The sequence below is a fragment of the Astyanax mexicanus genome, chromosome 15, assembly GCF_023375975.1.
Source record: "Astyanax mexicanus isolate ESR-SI-001 chromosome 15, AstMex3_surface, whole genome shotgun sequence".
NCBI lineage: Eukaryota > Metazoa > Chordata > Actinopteri > Characiformes > Acestrorhamphidae > Astyanax > Astyanax mexicanus.
The window spans coordinates 7887238-7909761 of NC_064422.1; the positions used below are offsets into that span (position 1 = coordinate 7887238).

The 22524-nt window shown below is 37.4% G+C and overlaps 1 protein-coding gene across 1 annotated transcript; it reads right to left on the reverse strand.

Moving 5' to 3' along the window:
- Positions 1-994: 994 nt before the first annotated feature.
- LOC111192411 (tumor necrosis factor receptor superfamily member 13B) lies at positions 995-6149 on the reverse strand. Its single transcript, XM_022669423.2, has 4 exons — positions 6018-6149; positions 4182-4298; positions 2520-2777; positions 995-1266 (listed from the first exon to the last, which is right to left on the reverse strand). Exons 1-4 carry the CDS (start codon positions 6130-6132, stop codon positions 995-997), a joined length of 762 nt encoding a protein of 253 aa, XP_022525144.1. The 5' UTR covers positions 6133-6149.
- Between the last annotated feature and the right edge of the window lie 16375 nt (positions 6150-22524).

The following is a 22524-nucleotide window of genomic DNA, read 5'->3' on the forward strand; positions in this document are numbered from 1 at the left end:
ATAAAGGTGTCAACAGGTATTTCTTCTAATTCAGCAGGTCTTGTCGCTGGGTTGTGGTGGGGATCTAACTAAGTAAACAAAACTAATTCTTAAAAAAAAAAAAAACCTTAAATTTCTTTTAAAGTCAAGGGAGCACTGGATGTTAATCTACACATATTTCTCTTCTGAACACTGTTTTAGGTGAGTAAGGCGCTTCCGATTATTTACAGTAAGCTTAGACTCCTAAATTTCTCCAGCACTAAGGCTGGAGCATTAACTGCTAGCAGTTAAAACTACAGTTAAACTTTAGCTAAAAACTAAAACAAAAATGTGAATTGTGAAAAAAGAAAAATATTAATATGATGTAAAGTATATTGTGTAAAAAACAAACAAACAAAAATAAAATAAAAAAAAAGAAACAGGATACAATTAATTGATTGGCAATAAAAATAGTTTTAGAAATTATAAAACAGTATGTCAAATTGTCAAAGCAGTATTGGGACAGGTGTTGTTACTGCTGTTACTGCAGCACTTACACACATTCACACAAAAGACACAGAAACACATACCTCTGAATCTATTAAAAGTAAAAGTGTTTTCTTTAGAAGAGAAATTACAGATAAAGACAGAGAGAGGTGAGTACTGTTTCCTACACCTTCAAAAGACTCTTGGACGTCTGACTGACCCACATGGAAACAGCTTTAGCCTTTAGCACAGATTAACATGATTGTACTAAGTCTCAGTTTCAGAAGTGAAGAGAATAATTAGAAAGAAAGCAGGTTGTTTGGGTCATACTGCACTTTTTGCTACTGGACTACTAAACAATTGGGGTTGTTCTAAAACTTCTGACCGGTAGTGTATGTTTTTTGAAGGCCTAAATGATCACACAATGCCAAAACTTGCCAACACTCTATGATGCACACCACCCAAGGTCTAATGTTCTTCAGTTCCTGTGTTCTGAGCGAGCTCAGACGGCTCCCAGTCTAAAACCAGCTGCTGTTTCTGGGTCCCGCTCTCACATGCTGGTCTGCGTGGGCGAGCAAATGATCCTGAGCGTGCCGTCCCGCTCGCACGTGTTCCTGACAGCATGGCCGTGGACCAGGCCGTTAGAGCAGTAGTTGTGGTGGTGATGGTGGTGGGGGTCTCCGTTGAGGAATCGTGGAATGGCCTGCTGGTACATAGTTCCCGTCTGCTCAGCGAAGCAATGCACGCAGGTTTCTGTCGCCAGGGGTCTGTCAGGGGCCTCTGCGCCGCCTTCCTGAGTCGCAGCGTCCGCCATGAGGCAGTCTGTGAAGAAAACCATGTATTTTTTATTATAGTGTTAGAACTAACATAATTAAAAGACAGAACTACAGAACATACAGTAGAGACTTGATTGAGAAAAAATTACTTAACTAACCTTGTGACAAGAAATTGTAAAGAAAAAAGGCCATTCTAGTTTTAACATATATTTTCAAGCCTGTAGAATTTGGGTTGATTCCTGTTACTGATCTTATATTATGAAGTGGGGCAGAGAGAAAACAGGCAGCTTCTCCGAGTGACCTGTAGGAGATTTTAAAACCCTCATTTTTTTTAGAAAGTAATTTTACTGCAGAAAAAAATTCTATTTCTTGTTTTTTTTTTTTTTTTTGGAGGGTATTGAACAATACAAAATACACAAAGAGAGGAAAATACAAAGCAAAAAAGAAAAAATATTTTCTTAAAAGATCTTAAAAGTGTATTTCCTGAGTGTATTTTTATACAAAAAGAGTTTTTTGGGGAAAATTATGGAAATGATTTTGGTGTTGATGGTGTTGTTTTTTCCTCTGCATGTGTTTTTGCCTAAATGTCTTTTCTTGTTAAAATTGATGACTGGCTGTGTTTATAAATTTTAAAGGACGTGTGGAATTGAGTCTTCAGTACTTGAAGTGTTCTCATTGGTTGTTTTGTATGTTGTAAAAACTGTGATGTTAATAGGCTTGTTCGATTTTACGTGGCTTCTGACCGAGCAGAGTCTGGAGGAAGAGTGGAGAGACACACAGTCCAAGCTGATCGAGGTCTAGTGTGAAGTTTCCACCAATCAGTGATGGTTTGGAGAGTCATGTCATCTGCTGGTGTTGATCCACTGTGTTCATCCAAAGTCAGCGCAGTGTTTTCCCTTACAAATCTTACAACTTTTATGGAGTAGCAGATTTCATTTTCCAGCAGGACTTGGCACACTGCCCACACTGCCAAAAGTGCCAATTGGTCTTATATAATATTCACATTTTCTGAGAATGTCATTGCCTGTAAACCATAATCATCAACAAAAAAATAAATAAATGCTTAAAATAGATCACTCTGTGTATCTGTGTTTTGAAATGAAACACTGAAATAAAGTAACTTTTTTGAGATATTATTTATATATATATATATATATATATATATATATATATATATATATATATATATATATATATATATATATATATATATATTTGTATGATTCTGCAGCGGAGGCTGATGTTCTACCATAAAACATAACAGACAACATTCTCGTTTTTTCAGAGCCGACAGGGTACCTTTAGATGTCTGGCTGTGTCCGTCTGGCTGCTGGACCTTCTCCCCCTGGTCCTCCTTCTGCCCCCTGGCTCTCCTCAGCAGCACCAGCAGGGCCACCAGCACAGTCCCCAGCAGCATGGCCAGACACAGGCCCAGCAGAGCGTACACCAGCACCTCTGAGTGGGGCACTTCTCTGGGCCTGTGGCTCCCCCTGGGGTCACGTGGCTGCAGTGCAGTGATGCTGCCAGGCCTTGTGATTCCAGGTGTGGGAGCACGAGCTGTAGACAGAGAGAATTGAGTGTGAGATATTGGAAACTGTGATGAAGAACGCTTTAAAAGGTGAAAATTTTGAGTTGTTAACAATGTTTCATGGACTTATTAGCAGTAATCACTACTGCCTCAATTATGTAAAACATATAGGGACCTATTTTTGCAATCTCCAGTCACTTTAGTGCAACACACAGCTTGATTTGTGGCGTGTCAGTGTGTCTTCGATATATTCACAAGCACTGTTGCTATTTAAACAATGCAGGTGCAAACTTTTTTTTCCTTTTACAACTGTGACATTTAAAGAACTGTATGCATTCATTCACTTTACCCTTAAGCCTTAAGCTTTTATACCTCTATATTTTTGCACTAATGTTTATATTGGTCCCATTTACAATGATCCCCCTCACTATTGCACTATTATCTTGTGTCTCTTGTCTTAAGTATGTATATATCTGTGGCCTTGTTGTATTGTACATTTAGTGTATTGTGTTCTTTTATATTTATATTTTATCTTGCTGTACTTGTTGTAACTTTTGGGAAGAAGAGTAACATGATTTCAATCCTCTGTATGTCCTGTACATATCGTCACTGTCCAATAAAAAACAAGTATCTGCATTTTTGTCCATTTTTAGTTTAGTTTAGTTTGGCAGTGGTAAATAATCAGTATTTAGCATTCAGTAGCAAATATTCATCAGTCTGTAGTCAATAATCACTATTTAATATTCAGTAGTCTGTATTTATTAGTCAGTAGTCAATAATCAGTATTTAGGATTTAGTTGTAAGTATTTATTAGGCAGTGGTCAGTAATCAGTATTTAATATTCAGTAGTCAGTGTTCATTAGCCTGTAGTCAGCAAATAATCGTCAATAGTCAGTAATTAGTATTCAGTATTCGTTAGGCAGTAGTCAATAATCAGTATTTAGTATTTAGTTGTAAGTATTCATTAGGCAGTGGTCAATAATCAGTATTTAATATTCAGTATTCAGTGTTCATTAGTCTGTAGTTAGCATATAATCATCAACAGTGAGTAATTAGTATTCAGTATTCATTAGGCAGTAGTCAATAATCAGTATTTAGTATTTAGTGGTAAGTATTCATTAGGCAGTGGTCAATAATCAGTATTTAATATTCAGCAGTCAGTGTTCATTAGCCTGTAGTCAGCATATAATCGTCAGTAGTCAGTAATTAGTATTCAGTATTTATTAGTCAGTAATCAGTATTTAGCATTCAGTAGTCAGTATTCATTTAAAAGTGGTCAATAATCAGTATTTAGTATTGCCAGTATTTATTGGTCAGTAAATACAGGCCAGTATTTTGTATTCAATATTCATTTTTTCTGACTTTAAAACTACTTGACTTGACTTGATGAGGGCCCATAGAGTGAATTTGGGACACGGCCGCTGTGTACTTACTCGGACACTCTTGTGAGCACTCTGAGGGGTGGTGGCCACACAGCTCCGAACATTTCAAGCATTTCTTCAGCAGCTGGTCGTAGAACTGCCCAGATACAGCCTTACAGCTGAAGGCCACTGTAAACAGACAGTCAGAAGAGCTGTAATGAGACTGATCACAAAATCAGATCTTCATCAGTTTAATTACAAATGATCTACATCACCAGTTTAATCCAAGTACTGAATAGAAGGGAACAACATTGTTCTACCTCTGCCTCTAAGTTTGACTCTCTGTTGTCCCAACCCCAGCTGAAATAGAGATTCTGATTGGATCTGCCTCTTAGTTTGACTCTTTGTTTTGTCCCACTCCTAGTGGAAATAAAGATACTGATTGGTTCTGCCTCTGGGTTTGACTCTTTGTTGTCCCGCCCTTAGCGAAAATAGAGATTCTGATTGGTTCTGCCTCTGGGTTTGACTCTTTGTTGTCCCGCCCTTAGCGAAAATAGAGATTCTGATTGGTTCTGCCTCTGTGTTTGACTCTTTATTGTCTCACCCCTAGCAGAAATAGAGACTCTGATTGGTTCTGCCTCTGGGTTTGACTCTTTGTTGTCCCGCCCTTAGCGAAAATAGAGATTCTGATTGGTTCTGCCTCTGGGTTTGACTCTCTGTTGTCCCACTGCCAGCTGAAAATAGAGATTCTAATTGCTTCTGCCTCTGGGTTTGACTCTCTGTTGTCCCACTGCCAGCTGAAAATAGAGATTCTAATTGGTTCTGCTTTTGAGTTGAGATCTTTTTTGTACCACCCTCAGCTAACATAAAGATTCTGATTGGTCCTGCCACTGAGTTTGACTCTCTATTGTCTCACCCACAACTAAAATAGAGATTCTGATTGTTTCTGCCTCTGAGTTTGACTCTTTATTGTCTAATCCCCAACTGAAATAGAGATTTTGATTGGGTCTGCCTTTAAGTTTGGCTCTCTTTTCTTCCACCCCCAGCTGAAATAGAGATTCTGATTGGTTATGTCTCTGAGTTTGGCTCTTGTTGTCCCACCTCCAACTGAAATAGAGATTCTAAATTGGTTCTGCCTCTGAGTTTGGCTCTCTTTTGTCTCACCCCAAACTGAAATAAAGATTCTGATTGGTTCTGCCTTTGAGTTTGACTCTCTATTGTCTCACCCCCAACTGAAATAGAGATTCTGATTGGTTATGTCTCTGAGTTTGGCTCTTGTTGTCCCACCTCCAACTGAAATAGAGATTCTAAATTGGTTCTGCCTCTGAGTTTGGCTCTCTATTGTCTCACCCCCAACTGAAATACAGATTTTGATTGGTTCTGCCTTTAAGTTTGACTCTCTGTTGTCTCACCCCCAACTGAAATAGAGATTCTGATTGGTTCTGCCTTTAAGTTTGGCACTCTTTTGTCTCACCCCAAACTGAAATAAAGATTCTGATTGGTTCTGCCTTTAAGTTTGGCTCTCTTTTGTCTCACCCCAAACTGAAATAAAGATTCTGATTGGTTCTGCCTTTGAGTTTGACTCTCTATTGTCTCACCCCCAACTGAAATAGAGATTCTGATTGGTTATGTCTCTGAGTTTGGCTCTTGTTGTCCCACCTCCAACTGAAATAGAGATTCTAAATTGGTTCTGCCTCTGAGTTTGGCTCTCTATTGTCTCACCCCCAACTGAAATACAGATTTTGATTGGTTCTGCCTTTAAGTTTGACTCTCTGTTGTCTCACCCCCAACTGAAATAGAGATTCTGATTGGTTATGTCTCTGAGTTTGGCTCTTGTTGTCTCACCCCCAGCTGAAATAAAGATTCTGATTGGTTCTGCCTCTGAGTTGTTAGCAGTGTGTTACTCACCACAGAAGTCTAGGCAGCGAGTGGGGGGGTCAGGGTTATCACACACCAGCTGACAGGGCATGCACTGTTTTAGCAGGCGGTCCAAGTACTGTCCTCCAGCACAGGTTCCTGCCATCGCTCCTCACCATACTCACACCTGCACACATACCTTTAATCTTTACTAAACACACTACTGACACACTTACACAACGCTTAACCACTTCAGAACACACTGAAAACTGAATCGGAGTCTGTTGTCCATAGTCAGTAAATAGTAGTTATTCAGTATTGATTAATTGATCAATTAATTGATTACTGACTAAAACTGCTGATAATCAATTCTCTACAACAAAATACTGATGAATGATGCCCTAGTTGTTATTCAGCCAGTAAGCAGTATTCTGCAGCCAGTAAAATATTGGCAAGTAATCAGTGTTAGAGTGTTAGTATTGAAATCAGTGGTCAGTAGTTAATACTAGCCAATTCTCAGTATTTTATAAGTCAGTTGTCACTTTTTACAAGTCAATATTCATGAGTCATCAGTCAGCATTCATTAAGCTATTATTACATTAATTAGTATACCATAAGAATTAGTCAGTAGGCAATAATCAGTTTTCAGTAGTCAAAATGTATTAGTCAGTTGTCAGTTTTCAAAATCAATATTCAATAGTTATCCTTAAGTATTTATTGCACTATGATTACGTTAATCAGTAGACAGTTTTCATTAATTAGTCAGTAGTTTATAATCAGTATTTAGTATTCAGCCATCAGTATGTATTAGTCTGTATTCTGTAGTCAGTATTCAGTAGTCAATAACCAGTTTTTATTTTGTATATTATTATATTTAAGTAAATATTCATTAGTCAGTACTGTATAATCAGTATATAGTATGCTGTTGTCAGTATTTATTGGTCTGTAGTCAGTATTAATCAGTATGTAGTCAATAATCAGTATTTAGTATTCAGTAGTCAGTATTCATTAGTCTGTAGTCTGTATATAATCCTCAGTAGTCAATAATCAGTATTTATTATTCATTATTCATTAGTTTGCTGTCAATAATCAGTATTCACTAGTCAGTAGTTAGTATACATCCGGCTGTAGTCAATAATCAGTATTTGGTATTGTCAATATTCATTAGTCTGTAGTCAGTAATATATTAGCCAGGAGTCAGAAATAGTGCTTAGTATTCAGTATCCATTTGCCAGTGGTAAATAATCAGTATTTAGCATTCAGTAGTAAATATTCATCAGCCTGTAGTCAATAATCAGTATTTAGTATTTAGTTGTAAGTATTCATTAGGCAGTGGTCGATTATCAGTATTTAGTATTCAGTAGTCAGTGTTCATTAGCCTGTAGTCAGCATATAATCATCAACAGTCAGTAATTAGTATTCAGTATTCATTAGGCAGTAGTCAGTAATCAGTATTTAGCATTCAGTAGTCAGTATTCATTAGAAAGCAGTCACTAATCAGTATTTAGTATTGCCAGTATTTATTAGTCTGTAGTCAGTATATATTAGCCAGTATTTTGTATTCAATATTCATTCGGCAGTGGTCAATAATCGGTATTTAGTAGTGGTCAATAATAAGTATTTATTATTTAGTAGTAAGTATTCATTAGTCTGTAGTCAGTATATATTAGCCAGTATTTTGTATTTAGTAGTAAGTATTCATTAGTCTGTTGTCAATAACCAGTATTCAGTAGTCAGTATTCATTAGAAAGTGGTCAATAATCAGTATTTAGTATTGCCAGTATTCATTAGTCTGTAGTAAGTATATATTAGCCAGTATTTTGTATTCAATATTCATTCTGCAGTGTTTAATAATCGGTATTTAGTAGTGGGCAATAATAAGCATTTAGTATTCAGTAGTAAGTATTCATTAGTCTGTTGTCAATAACCAGTATTCAGTAGTCAGTATTCATTAGTCTGTAGTCAGTATACAATTGTCAGTAGTCAGTAATCAGTATTTAGTTTTCAGTATTTATTAGACAGTAGTCAACTATTTAGTATTTAGTACTGAGTATTCAGTAGTTATAGTCTAACAGCAGTTCATAAAAAATATACAGAAACACGTTGTAATGATGTTTGAGTGATATTTGCCTGGAAGGTCATTCTGCACAATTGGTAACAGCAATGTTATTAGTAATAAAAATAATAATAATAAAGAAGAATTTTAAAAAGACAAGGCCTTGAGAGTAACACCACCTGTGTATCCACCTGTAGAGGATAGTGAATGCACAGGAGAGTGCACGTCTGTCGGCCTGGGAGAGCGTACAGGTAAACACCTACCTTAAGTAGCCATAGAAGTGAGAGGAGTGAGCGGAGTGAGCAGAGTGAGTGTGCTGCAGAGCTTCGGGTGTGTTTTCAGAACCCTGTTCATTTGCCTAAAGCCGCAGTCTGGGGTCTCCTGGGACACTCCTTGTGAGTTTACACTCTCATGACTTGTGAGATGTAACAAAGCTCCAGTTTGACTAAACACTTTTCAGTGCTGTTCACTACCTGTCCAAAAGTATCCGGACGCCCAGATCCTCCAGCATTCATCTGTTCCTCCTGAAATGAAGTGATATTTCCACTTTGCTGCAGTAACAGCCTCTAATTGACTGGGAAATATTTACACTAAGAACATTGCTGTAAGCAGGAATTGATTGCATTTGACCCAGAGAGTATGCATGAGTAAGCTCAGGTACTGATTCCACTTCAATACATCCCAAAAACAATACCCTACAAAAGTATTAAAACAGCGAGACCAATCTCCTATTTCTAATGTAGACATTAAACGATGGAAATGAGACAAATATCAATATTTCAGCTTTTAGTTCCAGGTATTTACATCTGAATCTGATGCACAGTTCAGAAGATAGCACCTTCTGTCTAAACCCTGCTATTTTCCTTATGAGCAAAAGTATTGGAACTTGTGAGTAAGTCAGATGTGTTAGGTGTGTTTTGTTGACCAGGTGTGTCCTGATACATTGATTATTCAAACAATAAATAGTGCTGAATGTCTACATTCAGTTTCAGATTTGGGTTTTATCTGTGCAGACTGAGCATCTGGGTAAAAATCAAGCAACTGTGAAGCTGAGGGAAGATGGAAAATCATTCAGAGCCAATTTGTAAATATTCGGCATAGCCAGTACAACAGTTTGGAATGTCCTGAAGAAGAAAGTCGTCACTGGTGTACTAAGTAACAGATGTTGAGAAGACCAAGAAATAACACAGCAGTTGATGACAGAAACACTGGGCCTCATTTATAAAAGCATTTTGGAGTAAAAGTACTGTAGGTATCTAATATCACCTCTCCATAGAATTCAGTAAATCGTAACTGATCCTGATTCAGCAATTTTACAAAATGAAATGGAAACCTAAAACAACTCTCTTAACACCTCTAATACACTACCTTTTCTAACCTCATTTCCTTCTTCCCCTCCTTCACTTCTCTATCCCCTTATTTCCCTTCGACCTCCTTTAAGCCCTATCTAAAGATGTTTTACCTTTAACTTCTATTACTTTTGTACTTCACTATTGTAAGTCACTTTGGACAAAAGCGTCTGCCAAATGTAATGTAATGTAATGTAACAACTTTTAGTCAAATCAGCAACAACCCCCAGAGAGCAGGACTGCAGATCAATATACTGTTCACAGAAGACTTTATGAACAAAAGTACAGATGCTTTTTTTGTCTCATAATTTTTTAATGTCAAACCCAAATATTTTAAACCTACAGCAGAAAAAAAAGCTATTTTCCATAAGGTTAGTGACATCAGTGGGTCACAGGCTTGATGCAGTTATTGCAAGTAAGGGATTTGCAACTAAATATGAAGTTTGTTTTTTTTTCACTTTAATTTACTTTAGGTTTGTCTGTTCCAATACTTATGGGTGGATTCAGACAGAAGGTGCTTAATCTTCTGAACTGTGTATCAGATCAAGATCCAGTAAATACCTGAAAATAAAAGCTGAAATGTTGCTCTTTTGTCTCATATTCGTATTTGAAACCGAGGTGCTCTAAACTCCCTATTACTCGCCCCCAATTTGACTTACTAAAGTTCCTGCCTCATTACTTCACATGGTGGCGCTAATCAAAGGAATAGTAAACCTGTGGTAAAAAAGAAATATGTGTTATGAAATACTGTGAAACTGACACCAATAAATCTATAATTCCTATTATTTGTTTAGGAGTGTTTTATTCTCTTCTGTAACACAGTTGCTGTGAAGTATCATAAAGTATTGTGATAATTACGGTACACAGAGTATCGTAGAATCACAATATCATGATATTATAGTTACACAGATGCACTTTGATCCTGACCCTTGATAAATACACTGCCATAAGTCATAAGTTATGGAGTAACACTTTACCCTAAGGATTCATTAATTAACAGTATGTATACCAAGTTCAGAATATAAGTTAAGACACCATTAACCTTTAACTTTTGTTATCTGTTGTCTTAATTAATTATTATTTACAGCATTCTAATTAATTAAAGTTTAGCAATGTTTAATGTCATAACTAGTGTCAATTAATAATTAGATAAGATATAACTTTTTTAGTTTAGTACTTAAGTACAGTGGTGAAGTAAAAATAATACTCTGATATATACAGATACAGCATTTTAGTATGATTTGGTATGATGTCAGGTGGGGGCTCAAGAGTACATACATGAATTAACATAGAAAATAAATGTGGGTCATTTTTGACCCATGTGTATAAATTTGATATAGTGAAAACAATATATACAGTTGTGGTCAAAAGTTTACATACACTTGTAAAAAAACATAATGTTATGGCTGTCTTGAGTTTTCAATAAGTTCTACAACTCTTATTTTTCTGTGATAGAGTGATCGGAACACATACATGTTTGTCACAAAAAACAGTCATAAAATTTGGTTCTTTCATAAATTTATTATGGGTCTGCTGAAAATGTCACCAAATCTGCTGGGTCAAAAATATACATACAGCAACATTAGTATTTGGTTACATGTCCCTTGGCCATTTTCACGGCAACTAGGCGCTTTTGGTAGCCATCCACAAGCTCCTGGCAAGCTTCAGGTCGAATGTTTGACCACTCTTCTTGACAGAATTGGTGCAGTTCAGCTAAATGTGATGGTTTTCTTGCATGAACCCGTTTCTTTAGCACTGTCCACATGTTCTCAATGGGGTTTAAGTCAGGACTTTGGGAAGGCCATTCTAAAACCTTAATTCTAGCCTGGTTTAGCCATTCCTTTACCACTTTTGATGTGTGTTTTGGGTCATTGTCTTGTTGGAACACCCAACTGCGCCCAAGACCCAACCTTCGGGCTGATGGTTTTAAGTTTTCCTGCAGAATTTGGAGGTAATCCTCCTTCTTCATTATCCCATTTACTTTCTGCAAAGAACCAGTTCCACTGGCAGCAAAACATCCCCAGAGCATAATACTACCACCACCATGCTTGACAGTAGGCATGGTGTTCCTGGGATTAAAGGCCTCACCTTTTCTCCTCCAAACATATTGCTGGGTGTTGTGGCCAAACAGCTCAATTTTTGTTTCGTCTGACCAGAGAACTTTCCTCCAGAAGGTTTTATCTTTGTCCATGTGATCAGCAGCAAACTTCAGCCGAGTCTTAAGGTGCCTTTTCTGGAGCAAGGGCTTCTTTCTTGCACGGCAGCCTCTCAGTCCATGGCGATGTAAAACACGCTTGACTGTGGAGACTGACACCTGTGTTCCATCAGCTTCCAAATCCTTGCAGACCTGCTTCTTGGTGATTCTTGGTTGACTCTTGACCATCCTGACCAATCTCCTCTCGGCAGCATGTGATAGCTTGCGTTTTCTTCCTGATCGTGGCAGTGACACAACTGTTCCATGCACTTTATACTTGCGTATAATTGTCTGCACAGTTGCTCTTGGGACCTGTAGCTGCTTTGAAATGGCTCCAAGTGACTTCCCTGACTTGTTCAAGTCAATAATTCGCTTTTTCAGATCTACACTGAGTTCCTTTGACTTTCCCATTGTAGCTTTTGTAGCTGAGTCTAATCACTGGGTCAAATGAGCCCTATTTAAATGGGCTCATGAGAAGTCAACAGCTGTAGTCAATCAGAATCACTTACAAGAAGTGAAGAGGCCATGACATGAAGCTAATTTGATTGACACAACTCGCTACATCACCAAAATTGACAAATTTTGTTGCTGTATGTATATTTTTGACCCAGCAGATTTGGTGACATTTTCAGCAGACCCATAATAAATTTATGAAAGAACCAAATTTTATGACTGTTTTTTGTGACAAACATGTATGTGTTCCGATCACTCTATCACAGAAAAATAAGAGTTGTAGAACTTATTGAAAACTCAAGACAGCCATAACATTATGTTTTTTTACAAGTGTATGTAAACTTTTGACCACAACTGTACATTTTTGAAAAAGTATTAAAGTAGAAATGAAAAGAATAATCAGTAGTAATCAAAAACAAGATATTTCAAGAATACTTGAAATATTCATATAAAATATGAATATTTTCATATATTCATTTAAAATGAATTAATAAAAAAAATTAATAACATGGGGAATTAATGCGGGTCTTTTGTGAGCTGTGTTGTGCATCAGAGGGGATATGCATATGTTGCGCATTAAAATTTTGATACTTTTTTGTTTGCTAAATAATTTAATGTTTTTTCTTTTCATATTTTGAATGACTTTTTTTAGTATTAATCTACAATGCAGAATATTTTTAAATGATGAAAAAACACTGAATTTAAAAATGTGTGCAAACGACAAAAAGGCCAACAAAATTTTACTTACTTACTCAGAATTGCACTATTTTACTATTATTATCATTCCATATAAAGCTCAGGAGACACAAGTAATGGGTTCACTGTCTGGTTTTGATAAGATTGATAAGATCGACTGACACCTGGTTCAATTCGCCACCTTTGCACAGAAATCTGAGTCAGTTTCTCAACAATGGAGGACAATTTCTCATCAAACCCCCACTTGGAATGAGTTTATCTCTAAATCTCCAACTCACAAAGAGTTACAGAGCTACAGGAATGAATGTGAAGTCATTATTTTATTTGAGCGTGGTTTAAAGCTGCTCTACCCGCACATGCAAATCCTAGAAGGCAGCGTGTAGACGTGTGTAACACTCAGTCGAGTCATGTTGGTTTTAAACCCGAAACTGAAGCTGACACTCAGTCCCTCACCACCCTGCACCTGCAGCCCACCCGCCCGCTGTAGGTCCTCTGTAGGCCTGCTGTAGGCCGGGGGGGCCTCAGCGTTTCACAGTCTGACTACAGAAACCTACAGACGCCCAGAATAGAGAGGACAGGAAGGAGCGAGGGGAACACGGCTGAGAACGAGTGCGGTGGGCCGAGGAGCAGCAAACCTGAACCACACACACAGATGGTTCCCCAAGGGCAGGAAACACTCGCTCAAAACAAACCCCTCACAGACTGACTCACACCACCACCTGCTCACGGCCTGCACCGACTCACTGCCTATAATACAGCTGAACTATGATTTATTTCAGTATCTGAAACTTTTATACTGATTAATTCCACCTTAAATGATGCTGCAGTGGCAGTTAATCCCCTGCAGATGGCAATACCATCATGTTTTCCATTTTTAAACAAGCCAAATGCTGTCAAACTATGAATACACAGCATTATAATACAGAATACAGAATCAACAGGGGTTGGACAATGAAACTGAAACACCTGGTTTTAGACCACAATAATTTATTGTGGTGACGGACAGTTCTGGTGGAAACAGGAGAGTTGAGGTGCACATTGAATTCTGCCGTGATTTGATCAGCCGTGGTTTTATGTTTTTTGTTTACAATCCGGGTTAGCACCCGAACATCCCTTTCAGACAGCTTCCTCTTACAGCGTCCACAGTTAATCCTGTTGGATGTGGTTCTTTGGTCCTTCTTGGTGGTATGCTGACATTAGCCTGGATACCGTGGCTCTTGATGCATCACAAAGACTTGCTGTCTTGGTCACAGATGCTCCAGCAAGACGTGCACCAACAATTTGTCCTCTTTTGAACTCTGGTATGTCACCCATAATGTTGTGTGCATTGCAATATTTTGAGCAGAACTGTGCTCTTACCCTGCTAATTGAACCTTCACACTCTTACAGCTCTTACTGGTGCAATGTGCAATTAATGAAGTTTGGCCACCAGGCTGCTCCAATTTAGCCAAGAAACCTCCCACACTAAAATGACCGGTGTTTCAGTTTCATTGTCTAAGCTCTGTATATTAAAAATGCAAATACAGTTGCAAGAAAAAAGTATGTGGTTTTATTGAACACAACATGTTAACATTCACAGTGAGGGTGAAAAAAAGTATGTGAACCCCTATAGGCTAAAGACTTTTGAGGCTAAAGAGCTAATTTGAGCCAGGAGTCAGACAACCTGGAGTCCAATCAATGTTTGATGTGCTGGTTAAAGCTGCCCTACCCTATAAAACACACACACACCTAGTTTTAAGTTTGCTGTTCTTTAAATCTGAATCATGCCTCACACAAAAGAAAAGAGCTTTCAGACGTCCTATGTTTAAAAATTGTTGACTTGCATGAAGCTGGAAAGGGTTACAAAAGTGTCTCTAAAAGCCTTGATGTTTATGTGTCCACGCTAAGACAGAGTCTACAAATGGAGAAAGTTCAGCACTGTTGCAACTCTCCATAGGCGGGTCGTCCTGTAAAGATGACTGTAAGAGCACAGCGCAAAAAGATAAATGAGGTGAGGAAGAATCCTAGAGTGTCAGCTGAAGCCTTACGGAAATCTCTGGCACATGATATTAAACAAACTATGAGTTATAAATACTCTGACAAGGTGTAAAATGTTTAATCATTGTTGATTTAATTGCTTCATTAATTCATTCATTCCTTGTACTAAATAAATTTGAGTTTTACTGATTGTGAATAACAAAAACAGTCTTAGAGTACTCTTTATGAAGAAAAATGTTACATTTGCATTTATATAACACTCTACAATCAACACTCTACATAATCAGCACTCAACAAACACACACACTGGATAGAAGAAGCAGCCAATCACACACTGCATCCAGCACAAGAGGGACTCATTTAGAGCAGAGTATCAATCCATATCTATGCATGCATATGTACACTTGTGTGCTTTTGCATGTTGTATAGATCCACCCTGGCACCACACCTCACCCGTCAACCCCACCAGAGCCCCACCCACTAGATCAGACACTTTGGTCATTTTAGTTGAGAACCTCAGACAGTACACAGCAGGTTTAGCTAGCAGACATCTTCTGAAGTAGGGATCTGTACCTACTGTTGTGTGCTTCTATCGCAATTATACATGAACTAGCTTGTTTGCGTTGCCATTTAGCACAAGCTAACATGAATGTGTGATAAACACTCAACATATTCAAGAGGCGTGGTCAGCAACAGCTTATTTGCATAAAAGTGAAAGAGCCCTTAAATGGCTCGTTCCGAAACTGGCTGAATCGGACAAGAATAGAGCTGGTCAGATCTCTTTGTGTGATTTATGAGTGATTTTGCGCAAAAACCTTCAAGGATAAGTTTTGTGTATCCCATAGACCTACTGTATTCTAACTTGTGTAAAAAAGAGGTATAATATGTCCCCTTTAATATCTCAGAAAGAGAGAAATACTGCATTTGCAAGCATGGCTCCCTAAAGACCAAAAGGGCAGCAGAGAAAACCTTCATTCGCTTTAAAAATATGTTATGTAGTGTGCCTTTAAGATCTTTTTTATTTGTAGGTCTCTGGAGGATATAGTCCATGCATGAACCTGCGGAGAAAAACAAGAACACACAAGAACAGTAAATACAGGAAGTGAAGGAAGTGGATAATTGGTGTAAATGCAGTAAAAGCTTTAATCTGTTTGATATAAGTGCTCTATTCAGTGCTCTCTAAAGAGGAGGGTCTTCTGCTGACGTTTGAAGATACCGAGTGATTATGTTTTTCTAAAAGCTGGAAGGGCTCTTGGTATGGACTGAGCTTTTACCGTTAAAACAGATCTCGGCAATATATATAATACACTGCCTGGCTAAAGAAAAAGTCACCACCAAAAAAAACACACACTGTAATATTTGGTTGGACGTGGAAATGAAACTTTATTGTGGTAATTTCTGCCTCTGCAGCGCCCTCTCAGGTTCAACTGTGCTATAGGCGAGGATGATGTTTCTATGTACTTTGGTACGCAGACACATCACAATATGCAGATCAGTTAATCAATAGTACCACCGCCCCCCTGCTGACATCCAATCATCTGCATCTCAACGCTATCAGAGGTATACTGCTGCTTCTGCAGCTCAGCCAATCAGCTCTCCAGCTGCCCCGCCTCTAAACCCATACATCACCCAGTGCCCCTCCCAAACTACCCTCCCATTTTTTAGCCTTTTTTAAAATTTGAGCTGAGGGGGGATTTAGTTAAAATCAGTGGGTTTAGTTACTCTTTAAAGAGAGACAGAAATAACCATAATGAGCATTGGTTCGCTTATAAAGTGGCAGCCCATTAGATGTTTTCAAACACCCCAAAAAAAAAAATAAGAGAGCACTTAAAAATGATGAGTTTCTTTGATTTTACTAAATTAAAAACCTCTGGAATATAATCAAAAGAAAGATGTATGATCACAAACCATCAAAGCAAGCTGAACTGCTTGAATTTTTGAACCAGGAGTAAAGCAGCATAAAGTTATCCAAAAGCAGTGTGTAAGACTGGTGGAGGAGAACATGATGTCAAGATGCATAAAAACTGTGATTAAAATCCAGGGTTATTCCACCAAATATTAATTTCTGAAATTTATGAATTTAAAACTTTATGAATATACACTTGTTTTCTTTAAATTATTTGAGGTTATTTGAGGTTTCTGATTCAGAGACTGAAGTAGTCTCTTAATTTTTTTCCAGAGCTGTATAATATTCTAATTTTCTGAGATACTGACTTTTGGGTTTTCAATGGTTATAAGCCATAATCATCATGATAAAAGAAATAAACAAAATAAATAAATGCTTAAAACAGATCACTCTGTATGTAATACATCTATATAATATATGAGTAATGTAGGGTATGGAACAGCTAGAGGAAACCAGTAAAAACACAGTAGGAAGAGCTAAAGGTCCTGTTTGAACCCGAGACAGAGCAGCCAGACGGGAGCTGCATTAGTCAAATCTGAAGAGAAATGATGAGCGACTGAACGAGCACCTGGTGAACTCTTCAGAGCAGAAGGGCTTAATTCTCTGAATGCTGTAGAGAAGAAAGCTGAATGACTGAATGATAGGGTAGTTTAGTCATCTCTACAGGCAGGTTCTAAGAACTGTGTATTGCTGTAAATTGTGTTTATTACGCATAACATGACTAATTTCCAGCAATGTCAGAGCTCACGTACATTAAATGTAGGTGTGATGTCTTATTTGTGCAGTATATAAAGTAAATAATTTCTATTGTTTTTCATCTCGTTTTCTGCCAGACATTCAGTACACTATATTGCCAAAATGATAAATTCCCTCATCCAAATAATTGAATTCAGGTTTGCAATCTCTTCCATGGTCACAGGTGTATAATAAAAGCAGCAGCTAGTCATGCAGACTGCTTCTAGAAACATTAGTGAAAGAATGGGTCTCAGGCTCTCAGGAGCTCAGTGAACTCCAGTGAAGTCCAGCGTGAAATTTCACTACTCACTACTAAATATTAAATAATATTAAATAAGTGGCAGAACAAGAAAAATCTCAGATAAGCAGAGGAGAAGGATGGTGAGAACAGTCATAGAGTCATAGTCAACCTACAGACCTCCAGAGCTCCAAAGATCTACAACATCATCTTGCTGCAGATGGCATCACTGTGCATCGTTCGACTATTCACTACTCAGCGCAGTTTACGCAAGGAGAGGCTGTATGGGAGAGAAATTAATGCAGAAGAAACTTTTTCTGAGCACACGCCAAAAACAGAGTCGCTTGAGGTATGCTAAAGCTAAAGCGCATTTAGACAAGCCAGCTTCATTTTGGAATAAGGTTCTGTGTGTGAACTGATGAAACTAAAATTCAGGAGTTATTTGGAGGGAGATTATTTATGCATGGAGGAAAAAGAACACAGCATTCCAACACAAACACTGACTTTACAGCTCCCCACAGTTAAATGTGGTGGTGGTTCATCATCATGCTGTGGGGCTGTGTGATCAGTGCAGGTACTGGGAAACTTGTTAAGGTTGAGGGACTCATGGATTTTAGACAATATCTGCAGATTCTTGAGAACAATGTTGAAGAATCAGTGAGAAAGTTGAAGTTAAAGCTGTGCCGGGGCTGGATACTTCAACAAGACAACGACCCTAAACACTAAACACTAAACAGAATGATCCAAAATACCTTCAACCAGAAGCTTCAACCAGACTCTCTTAGGAAGCTAAAGGAAGAGTTTAGAGGCTGTTATTTCTGCAAAAGGAGGATCTACTAAATATTGAATGATTTTTTCTGTTACGGTGCTCATATTCAACTTCATTTCACTTCTTAAATATCACTTTATTGGCAATATTAAATATTTAACTAAAATTGCTGATCTGAACAACCAGTGATTTATAAAGCAACATTATGTAAATAAATAATCAGGAGTGCCTAAACTTTTTTTATACCTCTGTATGATGTGCTGTGTCTACATATACCTCATACCTATTAATTGGTTTGTAGAATTTTGTCATTTCAGTGAGTTGTTTTTCCAGCTGTTATGCCAAATTCTAGTAAGTATTATTCTAATAAGTATTATAACATAATGAAATAAAAGTGAAGATAAAATGTCAACAAAAGCACTTTTAATTAAAAATGGTTTGATGGTGTGATTATGAAGATTAAAACAACATTATTATGAAACAGTAAGGTCAGGTTTTACACTGAACATGGGTACAGGAACAGTATTTCACAGTATGTGCTACTATACATTATTATACACTATGAGCATTATTATACACATTCAGTCTTGTGTTATGCTTTATTTATAGATAATGTAAAAATAAATGTTGGTTGTCATCAATACTGGAAAAAATCAAGCTTATAATTCTTGATCTAACAGGATTAATGATATTTACAGCCATAACAGAATCCATGAGTCTGATCTGAGATCCTAAACTAGCTTAACTAAACTTTACCACAACTCAACATTTTTTAAGGATTGTCAGTACCACTTTAAAATAAGACTACCTTTATAAAGGGTTTATAAATGGTTTACAGTTAGTTCAATAATGTTTACTAATTACGTTGTAAATGCCTTAAAAATCATTAATTATCAGTTATAACACATACGTAGAAAGGGCAACAATGACCTGTTGATTGCCATATAGTGAACCCACAGCCATCTATATTGTTGCCCTTTCTACGTATGTGTTATAACTGATTATTAATGATTTTTAAGGCATTTACAACCTAATTAGTAACCATTAATAAACTAATTGTAAACCAGTTATAAACCCTTTATAAAGGTAGTCTTATTTTAAAGTGGTACCGATTGGTCTAATTAACCTTTACTTTTAGGACATGTAACAAGCAGTACCTCAAAGCAGCCAGTAGGGGGAGACACAGCTATACTTCATATTTACAGAAGAATTATTTCTGTTAAAATGCAGTGTCTTGCTTTATTTCACAAAGGTATAAATCAGAACATCTTTCATATCTTTGATTTTCAATTTTTTTTATATAGATTTACATACATATCCCACCTAATTTAATTGTCTTATACACACAAATTGATGCAATTTTAAACAAAGTTTCTTCTGATCTGTGAGAAATAATGTGAAAAGATTATTTTCCTGATCTGGAAATGTATTTGCTGTGTCGCCTTGTTGTCTTGTAGTTGTTTCTTTCGTTTGGTAGTAATCTTTATTAATGCACGTCAATAGTGCCAATACAGCTGCACTGTTACTGCACATGATGCTCCAGAAAATGCACTTGACATGCCATAAGTCATGGGACAGGAAGCCATGACCTTTGCCATGTTCATTAGAAGCTAAAGAACATTGAACTGACCTGTGAGAAATGTGTGTGTGTGTGTGTGTGATCTACTCTCTCAGATAATTCTATAGAAAGATGATACTCATTATTATCATTACCATCTACTGCACTGTGCTGTCCACTGTAGGTGGTAATGGCTTCTATGCGTATTCCAGTACATAGGTGTCACTCACTCACTCATGAATGAATGAATGAATTAAGTTATATCTATATAGCGCCTTTCTAAACACCCAAGAATGCTTTACAATCGCATTGTACACACAACCACTCACACTCAGCCAATTTTTCTGGTCAATTTACAATGTTTACACACCTGCTCCCATGTTGCCACTCTTCAGAGAAGATGCAAAGAGGAGAAAAAAATTGCAATTGGCTTCTTAACCCTTTCTCATAACTGGATTTATCTGTGTATGTAGGTCAAGGGTCAGTGATCTTACCAAACTAATTTTGTATTCCAATAAGTGCTAAAATTATTCGAATCAATAAAACTGCAAGGGAGCCCAAATTTATGCACCTGCCTAATTTAGTTTAAAGAATTATTGCACACTTTCTGTAAATCCTATAAACTTCATTCCATTTCTTAAATATCACTGTGTTCATCTGCTATATGATAGATTTAACTGAAATTGCTGATCTGAACAACCAATGATTTATAAAGGAAAGTCTTGAAAATACATACATACAGCTCTGGAGTTTCTTTGATTTAACCAAATAAAAAAAAAAAACATCTGGAATATAATCAGAGGGAAGATATATGATCAGGAGCCATTAAACCAAGCTGAACTGCTTGAATTTTTGCACCAGGAGTAAAGCAGCATAAAGTTATCCAAAAGCAGTGTGTAAGACTGGTGGAGGAGAACATGCCAAGATGCATGAAAACTGTAATTAAAAACCAGGGTTTTATGTATATACTAAAACGCCTCACATGCGCACATTGATACGTGTAAAAATGCCACCTTCTTCACCAACAACCAAACAGGTCATATTTGAGAGGCGACTTGTAGCTTTATAAAGGTGAAATGGATGCATTAGCAGCTCATATGTGGAGCATCTTTTGCTGGAGTGGAGAAACAGGAAACAGCTGGTCTGAAGTACATGTTCAAGTGGAGGAGGTGAAAAAAGAAAAAGACCAGGTTGGTTTGCTTTTGCTGTTTTTGCAGCTATAGCTGCACAGCTGCACCAAGAGATGTGTTGGTATGAGAGAGAAGCACATAGCGCTAATGTTAATGAGTAAAAGCATTTTACTCATTTTTGTTAATGAGAAAAAATTCAGACTTGACCATTAACAGTCATGTCGCATATTCATGGTTCGGATACGTATCCGATTTAGGACCACATATGAAAGTGACTTAAATTTGATTTGGCACGTTCACACAGCCATGAAAAGATTAGACCTGAGCCAAACAAAAAAATAAAGAATATAATATGAACATGTTTTGTTCTAGCCCTTATCAAATGCACAAGTGATTAAACCCTGCCCTTGTGTGAAGGCAAATTGGTTAAAATATTTTTATTTACATGCTAAAATGTGCAGTATGAGGTTCAGGAAAATGTAGAAAATATATACAAATCGTCTGTGTGTACATATATAATATATGTATGTCTTTGTACATAAATATGTAGAAGTATTAATTATGAGCGTACATTCTCTGGGGCTCCTAAGTGGAGCATCAGTCTGATTGCTGCTCTGTCATCAGAAGGTCTTCGGTTCAATTCCCAATTATTCCACAATGATCCATCATTGTCTGGGAGTCTTCTCTGTAAGATGGTCCTCCCTGCCCCATCAAAAACTGGAGAGCGTGGGTATTTAGCATTCTCCTGCAAGCGTGTTGCGCTTCAGTGGTGTTGCATTAGCAGCAGTTTAAAGAAAGAGGTGGATGAGCTTAATGTGTTTCAGAGGAACATCATACGAGCCTGTTATTGTGGGATTAGTCTAGGCAGTAACAGGACTGTGGATGAATAACCAGGGACAAACTGAGAGAAAAAGTACTGTAAAAATTGTAAAAGGAGGGACATTCTTTAAGATGTTTTCCTAAAATTAGTCATGCAGTCCATGCTTTCCCATTTTTTAATACACCGCACTTGGTTACCAACAAGTCAATTCAGGTATGTTGAACCAAAATTTACTTTCCTAAGCCTAGATGGCAGCCTAGGTAGCGTGGACCCTCAAGGCCAATTTTAGGTTTATTGCATATCCTGCATATACCCTAAGCATAATCACAGTCTCGATGGTATCGCCTGATGCACATCTCTCCAGAAATGTAACTACATATCATGCAAGCCAACAGCAGCAGCTGTGATTGGCCCTTCAAGCAATATGTTTCCACACACACAATTCCTGCCTTTATGGTTTAAACTGCAAAAGCAACACAGAAAATATAAATATAAATGCTCACAACTGTGTATGCCACTTACACAGACTATGCCATAGACAAGGTTTTGACCCAACAAAAGTATAAATCAACCTTCAGCAGTAATATTAAGACTCTTAAGTAAGATTCTTAGTAGCCTATTGGTCACACATATGGCCTCAAAGCCTTTGTTTGCCCACATTTTGTTGCTATTTTTTT

Coding starts and splice junctions, on each gene's coding strand:
- LOC111192411 (XM_022669423.2), bottom strand. CDS start 6,132: ATGGCAGGAACCTGTGCTGGAGGACAGTACTTGGACCGCCTGCTAAAA. Junction 2,778..4,181: donor GTGCTCACAAGAGTGTCCGA/GTAAGTACACAG, acceptor CTCTGTCTACAG/CTCGTGCTCCCACACCTGGA. Junction 1,267..2,519: donor ACACAGCCAGACATCTAAAG/GTACCCTGTCGG, acceptor TTTTCTTCACAG/ACTGCCTCATGGCGGACGCT.